A 13,313-nucleotide genomic window follows, 5' to 3' on the forward strand; every position below is an offset into this window, starting at 1 on the left:
GCTTATCTCTGCACCTTTCTCTAAGAGACTTTTTTTTTTTTTTTTTTAATATTTGGGAATCTATCAAAAATGTAGTGTATACTGAGGGAGAAGGCATCCTGCAAAACTGTTTCTTGCATGAAAGGGTGAAGTAAGTTTAAGAAGCATTTTTCGAGACTGAAAAATCTGAGATAGTATGGCAGCAGCCCTATCTCAAGATGTACTGGCAGTGGGCAGACATGTAAAGCAAAAAAAAAAAACCCAAACATATAATTACTTCTTCTATAAAGAAGTTCAGAGTAGGAATCTTCAAAAGAGACTGAATTACACAGCTTGTCTACGAAGACATAGGCTAAGTGGAATGAAAAAGGATAATATAAACACAACACACAAATCTCCGTAACGTTATTATTTTGTGAAAATTAAGAGTTTTATGCAGAAATCCGTGTATCTCTAAGAGTACTGCTAAGGGCGGGTGAAAACTACCTACTTAGCTGAAAGATGGAGCATAAGGTTCAAAGAGAGTCTAGTTTTTCTTTCTACATATGACAATCCATAGACTTTCACCTACTGCTTCCATACTGCCCGATAACCTTCTAAATGAATAAAGCATACAGCACTGCAGATAGGTACTAATCTTGACTTCAAGGTGTTAAGAGCTGGAAAATCCACTGTGCCTCTTCATATTCTGGTTTTTCAGATGATTATGCTGTTCTCAAGGTCTGCCTCTCCATGTAGCTTATGAAAGGGGCTGTCCTTGGCACTAGGCCATGTCAGCACAGTCCTACAGATTTCATTGGGACTGAACACAGCCCTAACTGCTTTGCTGAGCTGAGTGTGATTTATGCAAGTACTTAGTTCTTTCCCTTAATAATTCTTCTGTTTTGTTTGGTCCTGTTTTATATAAACAACGAAATCAGACCCTTTTGTTCCCTTCTACAAAACCTCCACCCCACTGGGTTGGGCATTGTGTCATTACATGCAGTAGCATGCCTGCTACTCTATTTTAAACATGCAAGAAGAGTACCACATATGCTGTGAGTATATCTGTCTTTCAAATCAAGTCATCAATTCAGTAGAAAGGTCTGGCTTAGAAATGGAAGTTTACAAATCACCTTAGCTGTGATTTTAGCTGTGAGGCACAATAACCCCAATGTTACAAGCAGCTCGGTAAGGAAAAAGGTCTTGGAATGATGCTCAAGTTTGTCTCAAATAACCTCATGCTGCCAAAGAAAGTTTGTACTAGATGGATTTATAAAAGCAGTATAAGGAAAGCTTATAAATCATCTGTACATGACCCTGAAGGTTAAAAAAGGGAAAGTGAATTCTGTTTGTGCGTAGAAATAAACATTTTTTCAAATCCATCCCTGCAATCCCCAAACCTCCACACACACTCAGAATAATGACTCAATTATGAACTCTGCTACAAAATCACTAGAAATACATGACTACCTTTCCCCTTACGGTGGCCTTATAAATAAACCCACAGAGTATGGAATTGAAGATGTTAATATAGGGAAAAGTCTGGCACCAAATTTATCCTCCTTTCAATGCATGATAGCTTCTGTACCTACCTCTGCAAAAGTTTTGATCAACCTAGTTTCAGCCCCAGGTAAGTTAGCCTTCTCTTCTGCTTATTCCTCAGTCCAGTCCATTTTATTTCATGACAAGCTTCTAACATCTAACGTAAATGATGATTGTCAAAAAGAATTTTTTTTATATTCTTAGCACCAGTTTATTCAGTTTGCCCCATCCTTGGAAGTTACTTTCTTTAAAACTACTTTCAAGCAGTTAACCTGATTTTCTTCACTCCTGATAGTAATTCCTCAGTGAAAATGTTGTTTACATAATTTTTCTACTATATCTGCTCTCCTAATAGCTTTTTTTTTTTGAGGCTGCTTTGCTGAAAACTCTTTTCATTTCATTGCCTATACTGAACTGCCCTGGATTTCTGGCCTAGTTCCACTCCAGCTGTGTAAGGTATAGAAGCTGTTATTGCTGGAATCTCTTGTTTGTGAGCACAAAATACAGGACAAAAGCCAAAGGACTAATGTTCCATAGGTTCTGACTATTTAATGTATTCCAGCATTTCTCAGTGTTTCTCTAAAAGCTAATTGCATTTGGAAGAAAAGGTTCCTGAATAGATTTTCTTTATCCTTCAGTTCAGATACCTGATGGACATTTTGAGCAAGATGCCCACTCAGCAGAGGAATGAAGCTGCAGACTCCTAACCTCTACAGAAGACTGCCCATAAAATGTGTCTTCTTGGTAGGTGCTTGTATTATTAAATACTTTTAATCAGTATACTTATTTTTTACTTGATAGAGGGTAGTATTTTAATACGAACCTCATGTGGCACTCATCCTCCTCTAGCTGAGCCTAGCATGGGCTTTGAATTCAGAAAGGAACGGAGACCTGACAGATTGCCACCTCTTCCTTCTTGTTTATAACCACCTAAAGATTATTTAGTTATCTCCTAAAAATCAAAACAGACCCTTTGGAGGCTACTGGGATTCATCAAGAACTAACACCAGAACAAGCAGTTATATGTAGACCATCAATTACAGTCACAGCCATATGATGAACAATAGGAAGCCTCGATGGCTTTAATGCGGTTATTTACTGTATTACTCTATGCTCAGCAATGGAAACAGAATTATTTACGTAGCTGAGCTATGGAATTTCTGCTTCCAGTCATGCCCTGCATGTGCTTCACTAAAACGCATTTGTAGCACTTTTTTTGCAGATCTAAATGCAAGAAGATTTTACAAAGTTTAATTAAAATAAAAACCAACAATAAGTCACTGCTGACGTTACCGATTGAGCAATCATGTCCAGTCCAGTTGGGATCACAGCTGCAGAGTCCAGTATCCGGGAGGAAGGTCCCATGGCCAGAGCACTGATCCAGACAAGTGGCTCTTGGGGTCTCACAATTTGTTCCTCCCCAGCCAACAGAACAGTGACATTCTCCTCGCACGCACACACCTCGTCCTGAGCAGGTAGGATCCATGCAGTCCACTATATGTGAGGAGGAAGAGGAAGCAGACAGCAAGAGCAAATGGGAATTTCAGAAAAAAAAAGCCATTAGAATGCCATCTACACAAATGTACTTCTATAATATCTCAAAGTTTCAACCATAAAGGCCAGCTGTGCACAAAACAGATGCTCCATCTGAGAAGTCAGTGTCCCTAAAAGGTGGTGAGACCAAAAACACTTATGTGAAAAACAGAGAAAAATTAATGATGAATCCATTCTTTTATCCAGGTCTGCATTAATAAATAATCTTTCTGGCAAGAATAAGCTAATATCAATTAAGAATAGAATAAGAATACAGATATTGTGCTTCCATTTATTCTGTTTGAGTAACCTAAATTAGTATTACTAATGAATTCAAAGCTGAGCTCTAGTTTTCTGAGAGAGAATTTTGCATAAAGATTCAGCAGAAGCCGATGTTCTTATTCAGCAAAATGCATGCTTAAATTGAAGAATGTGCTTAAATCTACACAGGTTTCACAGAGACTTACATAAATTTCACATTAAATATATCCTTAGACAGTTTTCTAGAGTAAAGATTGAAACAAAATAATGTATTTTTTTATATTGGTGTTCTGGTTTAATTTTTGACCAATTAGTACTCTTTTTAAAATGTTTGGGTTTTACTTTACCCCCCCAAAGAGTCCCTTTCCTAACAAGATAGGAGACTATTCAGTTAGGTATATAGCAATATACACCAAAAGACCAAAAGCACTCCTGCCTGATTCCTGAGTTATGTGTTTTTTAGGCAACTGTCAGTTCCTCTGCCCACAGGGGAATTTCACCCGCAATTGGAAATTTTTAATGCACTAGACACCCTTCCAAAAAAAAAAAAAAAAAAAAAACCAGCTAGAGGAGGTGATTGTCTATTTATATATAAAAGCTGATAGGACAGCCTAGAGAAATTCTTCCCATCTCTTGAAACGGTGTGTGGCAGTGCCCTGGGGATTAGTGACAAGTGTCAGTCTGGCTAAGCAGCACAGGGAAAGCTGTCCAGCTCCTGGCTCTGATACAGCAGAGCAGAACAGAGCCACTGTACACACAGCAGGCTTGTGGTTCAGTTTTTTGCCCCCTGTAAAAGCTAATAAGAATTTCACTGACCTGTTTAAGACACAGAAATCTTAAAAGGAAACACAACAGCTGCTATGATAGTTCCCTGGATTCTCAAACCCTTCTCAGTCTGACAAGTAATGGCTTAGTTATTACTATCTCAAGGCATGGGAGAGAATTTTCTTTTTTGTTTAATTCCTGGAGCTCTGCTCATAGCTGGAACAATCCTCGAAAATTGTAAGAGGCTGGAAAGGATGAGTCTATAAATCTCCTGCACTGTTAGCGACCTGGGAGCTATGGTGCCAATTTTAGCATGAGACCCTTGAAGCCCTGGCCCTGTTCTTTCTCAGCAGTAATAAGTATGAAAAGGACTAAGGGATGGACTAGCAGCCTCGTCCGTTCTCAGCAGATGGTTTGAACATAGGGAACAAAGTTCACAGGCTAACTGGCAAGAGGCTACCTCCAGGCAATTAATCATCCCCTCTGAAGGTCAGCTGGGAAAAAGGTGAGTTTTACAGGGGCCTCCATCACAGGAGACAGACAATCTGCTATCTCAGCTCTAACACAGGCGATTATAGGAGGGGAATGTGCATGTCAGAACCCCCATTTATCATAATCCCAAGGCCATTTTTCATGTTGAAATGAGCCCTTTCAGAAAATGTCACACACAATGGCTACTTTAATCTCAGCCTCACTAGCTGTATCTCTTTAGGCTTTTGGGACCATCGGAAGGGCCCTGGGACAGGATTACAGGCCTTTGCTTTCTTCTTAATCAATTGCTCAGTGGATTTGGAGCACAATGGTATATTTTTAGGGAGTTGTGCTTGACAAATTTAGCTGCTCAGCTCTAAGAGAAGTAGAAGTGGGGAGCTGGGCAGGAGAACAGAGCTGACAAAATCTAGCATACCTGGAAAAAGAAAAAAAAAAAAAGCATATGTCTGTGCTGCTGGTTAGAAAATGCCCCAAATGTTAAAATTCCTGGTTGGAAAATGCCCCGTTAATAGTTCAGCCTTGTGCAGAATCTTTGCCAGGGAGATAAATCATGCAGCAAGCAAGGTTAGTGCCTCTTCTACACTCTTCCCCAATATGCTTCATGCTTCATTGGTCACAGAAGTTATTAGGCTTATTCGGTGCCCAAAGAGAAACTTCTCATTTTTCACTGCTTAGATTTGCTCCCCTCCTTGTAATATCTCACTGACTTAGCCCATGCCTTATAAAATATGGGTCAATAAACTAAGGAAGGAGAAAAGAAAAACTTGCATAAGATTGTTGGCTGATGTTTTATAAACACTGCTGAACTTCTATGGGGGAAAAAGAAAAGACAGAAGAAACCCTGGAATGAAACCCTACTATAAACATGGACCAAGCCGTGAAGCTACAAGAACTTAAAAATAATAAAGAGTAATCAATACCAGATGGTCCTGCTTAGAAGAGAAATTAAAGAGAAAAAGCAATTTAAAAAATAGTATAAATCAACTTTTTTACTAGATCTAAATATATATATATATCTCCTCAAGATTTCCCACATGGCATATTTCTGAGTTAGTTGCTCCCCCCCCAACAATACAAATTATGCCTTGAATATCAAAAACATGCATGCTTGGAAAAATACTAAACAGCTCATAAGAAAAGCCATGTTCTCTTTGTTCTTCCTCCTTTTTCAAGCTTTGACCTAGTGGGACTGACACTGTCCCCTGCTACAGGGATAACATAAAATAACTGAGTAGTGTCTGGCTTTTCTGCTTTAAATGAGACCAGGGGGAAAAAAGGTTCTGTTAGAAAAAGGGTAAATCTCACTCTGATTTACACACATTAAACGCTTCTGTCTGGAGGCAAAATCGGGATCTTTTCATTTCTGTTTATCCAGTAAAGATATGATCCAGTAAATAAGAAGCCTACAGAGATGCTTTAAAGCTACTCCAGTAGTCACCATCTTTGGGTTGTGCACGCTCCACAGCTTCACTGAATTGTGCTTTAAGCCAAAACGAAGCTTTCTCAAGAGGTGGCTTATTGTTATAAGAGCTGATACTGTCTTCATCTCTAACATTTACTGACACTGAAGATATGTTACATCAGAGATGTCCCACTCCAATACGTTTAACACTTTAAAAGAACTGCCAGATTAGATGCCATTTGACTATCTGAATCCAATCCAGCCTATTTTCATTGTCCATAAAATAAAGCCACTTCAGATAAATCTTTATCCCTCATAATAAAAGCAAACATAAATTAATTCAAGCCATTGTGATTCTTAAACATGAGTCAAATAATGTTTTAAATCTATCATGTGGTGAAGAGGCCTTACACATGTACTTGTAGAAGCATAATTTAGGCACATTTATTTATCAGGTCACCTGCAGAGAATTTTGAGAATAGTTTTCAGAAGTGTTGTACATTATTCTTTAAATAAGGCACTTTTGGATGTATTTTTATAACTCCCTGAATGATTTATACACTTACAAAGCTGTCCACTTTTTCATTTAGCAATAAGAAGCAGTCACAGGCTCAGGAAGATAAAGGTTTATGTTGGCAGGTGAGTTTCTACACAAAGAGATTAAAGATAAGTACTAAAAGGTACCGTATTTCTGAGGCATAAATCCAAATGTAAATGAAAAATGTTTGAAGGCTAATGTGAGAAAAAACGCTACGGAAGAGCCACTAAAATAATATCTGATTTTGAAACAGAATTTAATTCAAGTCCTGAGCATTTCTAAGCTTTTAAAGCTGACAAGAATCTCGGACTTTCACACACCACCATTTTGTGTATGTAAGCAACTGAAATTGCTTGGTATAGCACAGCAGAGAAGAAAGCACTGTAAAAGTAATTATACGTTTAGATGTGTAAATGGAATCGATGCTTTAATAAGAACATTTGAACATATGATTAAATGTTCTGGTCTTTCAACTAGATTTGTCTGTCTGAAGCATTTGATGGCTTTTCATCCAATTATTGAACAAATATGATAGTTAACGACGAGTTATGACAACATATCATTTTTATGTTGCATCCATCTATTGTATCTCTAAGGTGCCTATTACTATTCTAAGTGCCAGTCTGATTCTGAATTGCCTCCTTCCATTCAATTACAGAACGACAATCAAAGCAAAGGGCTAATTGAATGTATCTCGCAAATACCTTCTTCACAGCTCTCGCCTTTGTAGCCTGGGTTGCAGATACAGGTCCCCATGATGCACGTGCCATGGTTATTGCAGGAGACATCAATGCACTGGTTCGTTGGGACATCACACTCTGCTCCCTTCCAGCCACTGTGGCACAAGCACCTTCCCTTCATGTACTGCCCATTTCCACTGCACAGCACTGGGCAGGATGCTGGGGACAGACATCAAAAACCACATTAAAACAAAACTGTACATGGCTCTCACTTTAAAAAACAGCACAAGAGTCCAGCATGTGATTTACATTCTTCAAACACAATCTTTACTGGGGTATGTTCTTCTTTTCTTTGCCAAAACCAATTTTTTTACATGGACGACACACAGCTGTTGACTGTACTCTCCTGTAACAGTGCTCTTGAGTTAGAATATCTCCTTGCTTTGTTTCTCTGATACCTTTTTTCACTAACTAAACTCAGCATTTTCTTGTATTCTGATTTTTCAACGTACTGGTGTCTTCTCTCAGCAGCATCCCTGACTTTGGATTGTTTATCGCTATCCCTGACCTTCTGCCAGACTTCATACTTTCCTTGACACTGACTCTGCTGTAGACCTTAGCAGCACACTTCATGGGTTTCAGTCGCTGTGCTCAGAGCCCAGAATGCCACACTGAGACTATTTCCCTGATTTAGTTCATGTCATACCATCAACTACCAGCTTTCTTCCCTGAAAGGCTTTTCAAATGCTGGAATAGGCTGCCCAGGGAAGTGATTCAGTCACCATTCTGCTGGAATTTAAAAGACATGCAAATGTGGCATTTGGGGACACGGTTTTGTGGTGGACTTGGCAGTGCTGGGTTAATAGGTGAACTCGATGATAGAGTTTTAGAGGTCCTTTCCAACCTTAACAATTCTATGATTCTGACCAAAGTTCCAGCCCCCTTTTTTTGTTATCATCTCTCTGGACTCCATTCAACTTCAGCCACAATGAAAAATTGGCCTCTACTCTTTCCAAGTTCCCTATAATAAAAGCTCTAAAATCTGTCCTCTGTATCAATTTATACAGGATTTTTAATTGCCCTTGTTTCCAGCAAAGTCATCTGACTCTCAAGGCCAACTAGATACAGGGTTTCTTCCCTGTGATAAAGGGAAGAAGGTGACAAGCTCAAGCTGTGGCATGATGGATCCCAGGATTAAGTGTTTTCAGAGCTAAATTTGGGAAATGCCAGGCAGAATGGGATGGGATGAACTGAAGGATACAGCGAAGGCTCCCAAAGGCAGGTGCATCAAAAACCAGACCCCAGCCTCCATTACCACAGCTTTGATAATCACCGCTCTCCAAGCTTTCTCCAGCTCCTCCCAGATAATGCCTTCTCCCTTTTCCATTTTCCACATCTGCCACCTTATGCTCCTTTTGTTCTCTGCTCTGATTTTTCCAAGGAAGATGCTGGATTCAGTCAGCCCCTCAGAAGGAACAGTCTTTCCCTGTTCACTATCCCTTGAAACTTCTTGCTTAAGCCCTGTTCTCTTCCACTTCATTTTGCTTAAACTCAGCTGCAAGGACATATATTGAGCACTGACTTCTCTTGTTCACTGTTGCACATCAGCCTCAGGTGGGAGCAGCTGGGCTTCCCATCTGCCCCTCTGAAAGGCAATTTATGAACAATTTTATGCAGGACAAATGTGAAACGAAAACTCCAGTCTGCTGCTTAATTCAACTGCATTAGGCACGTGAGGAATACAATATTCCTATTTTGCTTTGTTCCTGGCTCTGATTATGTTTGGGAAGAGGTATTAACATGGTTAAGAGAAACTTTCCTCTCCTTCTCTTCCCATCTTTTATACGGCAATCTCACAATGCACATCCTGAGTTGTTTCCATGTGTCCTTACAATCAAGTCAGTTTGAGTGTTACAGAATCAAAGCAGCTTCAATAAAATACAAAGCATTGCCAGCTCTATTAAGTTAGTTTGATAGGCAGTGAACTTTATTTGCCTGACCAAGATAAAAGAGGTTTAGAAAAGAAAGGAATTTGGCAACTGTTATTACTAGGGAGTAATAACAGTTCCCTGTTCTCTTTAAAGGAAGCACATTGCAGTGGTGCACTGCAAGTGCATCATTTGCAAGGAGGTATCTACCTATATGAGACATAAACTGTTTAAGATACACTGTGATGTGTACATGGTTCACAGCGAACTCACTCTGTAATTTCACTTTTCAGCTAACCTGATGAAATTTTCTGCCTCCCCGTCTCAAATTTCAGTGCTCAGTAATGGACCTTGTTCTTTCCAGGCAGTGGCAGGGGATAGTTTGCAGCTCTTTTTCAACAAGAAGAAAGAATGATTGCCTTTAACCAGTGAGAGGTTGCTGAGAAAGACATGTTTTCTGACAAGACAGCTGATCACAGTACCCAGATCAGATAAATTACTGGCCATCTACAATGAGACTGGCACTTTACAGAGCCTTCTGAGGAGATCACCTTAGGCATAACCTGGAAAGAGCTGCAAATGCTGCAAATGTCAAGGCAATGGCAAGAGCAAGACCTCCTCTGTAGTATGCAATAAAGACAAAAGATTTCAGATTTTTTTCCACTGTTACTTCTGCAACTCTCTTCCATATATAAATATGCATAATTATTATTTGATCACTTAGATCCCAACAAACAATGTTCAAGATGGCAAAATTATAGTAATTCTCTAGTGTGGTAATGATAGCAACAATCCAAATACACACCCTGTTTCTTGTAAAGTGTAGCATCAGAGAGTAAGATGGCTTGTTTGTTTACTTTTGTACAGAACTTGAAACCACCATCTCCCATGTCCAAGAAGACCTCCAAAAGGCCCATGAAATACACCTCTGTTGACTTGCTCTCATTTACTTTGTTTAAACTAATAGGTTAATAATACATTAATTATTAACCATTACTAAAAATAGAAAGGCTTCCTGCTCCAGAATTTCCCATTCCTTTGGATGGTGAATTACAAGGCTGAACTGAAACAAAGGAACAGACAGGAAATCCATGACCTAGAATTCTTCACGTGGGCAGGGACCCGCTTATTTAAGGATTATTGCTTCGTACAGGGTCTGATAAATGGTTGCAGATGAATACTGTAGCAGCCTTTACACAGGCTGCCTTTGAGAGATTTGTAGCTCAAAAGCAGCATCTTAAATGCCCCTCTAAACCATCAGGAAGCCAATGCTGGGGCCATTGGATCTCACGCTCATGGCAACATGATCCATTTAACAAGCCCACTGCGTGGAAATGCATACACAAATATTATTTTGACACTCCAGGTATTAATCTGTCTTCCTAAAGGCAAAAAATAATCTAGTATCTGAAACCAGATGATTCTTACAGAAAAGACAGAGGTGAATAAAAAGTGTTGCTGTCAGCCAGAATAAGTGCTCTAGTGAAATTGGAGAGATTCACGTGGCTCCATTGAAGAGCCTAAGAAAGCTCAGGATATAGCCCACCAGGGGAGGTAAACTCCTGTGAAAGTGGATTCAGAATAAAAATTTAAGTATTCTGACTCACAGTGAAGCCTCCACAGGCTCTACAGGGAGGTTTGGGGGGAACAAGCCCTGAACTTCTGCCCCTACCTGAAGTTAGGATGTGTGAGTCTGAATATGCAGTGGGACCTGGAAAAAACCCTTTTTTTGTTTCCAGCTCTAAGGATTACAAAAGGAGCTTGGAAATGCAAACCAAGTGTAAGGAAATGCAAACCAAGTGTAACCTGAGTCAGCAAGAAGTTTGACAGAACAGCTCTCAGGGATGCAGACTGCCACATCCATCTTACTGGGCTGTGAACTCTGAAACACCGCAGGGTTCAGCCCAGCCCACATCGCCCCAGCGGGAGCTCCCGCCTGCCCCGAGGGTGTGTGGCTCCTTATCTCTGTCTCCTGGCTGGGCTGCAGGGACGTGACCCCAGTTCAGCTGGAGAGGGAGAGAACTGGGGTTGGACAGAGTTTAGCTCTCTCTTTTGGGAATGAGCCAGCCTGCTTTCTGAAGCAGCAGCGAGCTGGGGTGAAGGTTTGACCTGCTGTCTTAGCGAAGCTCCTTGTGTGGGCACTAACTTTTTACACTACCTCCCTCCCCAAATTTATAAATCTGTGCTTAGTCTGTTGGACTGTCTGAGCCAAAAAAGGCCTTGATAAGGTTGATGTACAGTATTCTGGCATTTCCCACAAACAAGGTTTTGATTTCTTGGCCTGAAATGTGTTCTTTCTAAAAGTACTTCAGTTTGTTTTTTAAATGCCTAAATAACCTAAAAAATTCAGGTCATAGAAAATCCTTCTAAAGCCATTTATTAAAAATACTTATCACTTGAGCAGAGACATATATTGTTTATGGGGTAAGCCTCCTTCCCTCCTCCCAGTGTTTTCACTTCAGGCCAGAGTATCCAGTTCTTCCTGCCATTACTCTACTCCCAGTCTTACTCCAACCCTGCCCCACTTCCCACAGCCAGGCTCAGGCAAACTTGCAAAGTACTTACTTACTTTTTGTATAATCAGTCTCTTAAAAGAAAGAATCATTACAGTGTCATGCACACCATGACAAGAGTGCTCTGCTAACAAACAACAATGACACATTTGTAAGTCATGTTTCCTAAAGTCACTTTGAGAGAGAAGATTCCCAATGTGACATTTTGTCTACCCATAAGCAGCCTAAGGGGTTGTGTTGTTGCTAAGGGCACAGCACTCATGACAAGTGTAGAATCATAGAATAGTTTAGGTTGGAAAAGCCCTCCAAGATCACTGAGTCCAACTTTTAACCCAGCACTGCCAGCCCACCACTAAACAATGTCCTTAAGAGCCACATCTACATGTCTTCTGAACATTTTCAGAAATGGTGATTCCATCATTTCCCTGAGCAGTCTATTCTGGTACCTGAAAAGCCTTTTGGTGAAGAAGTTTTCCTAACATCCAACTTCAACATCCTCTGGAACAAGTGGAGGACATTTCCTCTTGTCCTTATTACTTTGGAGAAGAGGCCGACCCCCACATGGCTACACCTTTCTTTTAGTTGTAGAGAGTGTGCAATATTTTTTCTCCAGGCTAAACAACCCCCAGCTCCCTCAGCTGATCCCTCAGCTGAAATTGTAGCAAACATATTTGTAGCAAACAAATGCACAGATCCAACCTATTCCCATTCTACTGCAGCATCCTCAAGCTGGGTGAGGAGTACTTTGCAAAGGCACAGGCATGAATATAATTTCCACAAGAAAAACGTTAATGGAAGGGGAAAGGGAAACAGTTTATCAAGTATAAATTCCCACCTCTGCCGCAGTCAGGGCCCAGAAAGCCAAGGAAGCAATGGCAAGTCCCAGACACGCAGTCTCCATTCCCATAACAATTACTGGGACAGTTATCCACTGATTCTGGAAAACAAAAGAGAATTCAGATACTTCTTTAGGCAAGAAAACACCTCTGAGTTTGGGAGGGTCTCGATGGCAGGACAGCTGAAACTTCAAAGCTATTGCTGCACTTGGAGGTGAAAGCATTAGTCTGAGCTCAGCTATACAATGCTCATCCATTTACACCAAGGGATGGTTGAACTGGAAATCTTATGATTAAATATGAGCTGTCCACTAGGCTTTGTTCTCACTTAGTACCCGAAAACTTCTAAATGTCTTTTCTTCCTGCATACTTTTACAACAATTTTTCTTTTTTGAATTTTTTGGAGAGAAGCAATACACATCGTTCTCATGGCAGAATACATACCTTTGGTCCAGTTTTGTTGACTCTGGTTAGTGACCTTGGGCCATTTATTTGTGCCAAACAGAGCTGAGCTTTGACAGGAATGTTCCCCTATGAATTTACTGAGCACAGACCCTTCATTCTGTCTCCCTGTTCAAGGAATATTTCTAAACAAATTCCTTCTCATTTGTTCTTCAATATTATATAGACTATAATACATTATCCATTAGATGATATATAATATATATTATACATTTAACAGCTCAGAGTTCTGGGGAAATATTGTATCTTGGTGGAACAGGAATGGGACTATTCCACACTTTTTTCAGTTTCTAGTTATCATCTTAAATTCCCTGACTTTGACAAAAACACCAGCTATTCATTTTTAAAGGAAAGTTAACAGGTAAGCAAAATGATACGTAGCACTTTTATTTTGAGGACA

The 13,313-nt window shown here is 40.0% G+C and overlaps 1 protein-coding gene across 1 annotated transcript in view; it reads right to left on the reverse strand.

The window, feature by feature from the left end:
* TENM4 (teneurin transmembrane protein 4) overlaps window positions 1-13,313 on the reverse strand; it is a 268,706-nt gene that overhangs the window by 145,194 nt on the left and 110,199 nt on the right. Inside the window, exons 9-11 of the mRNA XM_027901301.1 lie at window positions 12,451-12,552; window positions 7,199-7,393; window positions 2,797-2,997 (exon numbers count right to left, since the gene is read on the reverse strand). Coding sequence (XP_027757102.1) covers window positions 2,797-2,997; window positions 7,199-7,393; window positions 12,451-12,552 — 498 coding nt within the window. The remainder of the gene's footprint in view (window positions 1-2,796; window positions 2,998-7,198; window positions 7,394-12,450; window positions 12,553-13,313) is intronic.

Source organism: Empidonax traillii, unplaced genomic scaffold, assembly GCF_003031625.1.
Source record: "Empidonax traillii isolate 1590-97213 ecotype Southwest subspecies unplaced genomic scaffold, ASM303162v1 scaffold771:size604852, whole genome shotgun sequence".
Lineage (NCBI taxonomy): Eukaryota > Metazoa > Chordata > Aves > Passeriformes > Tyrannidae > Empidonax > Empidonax traillii.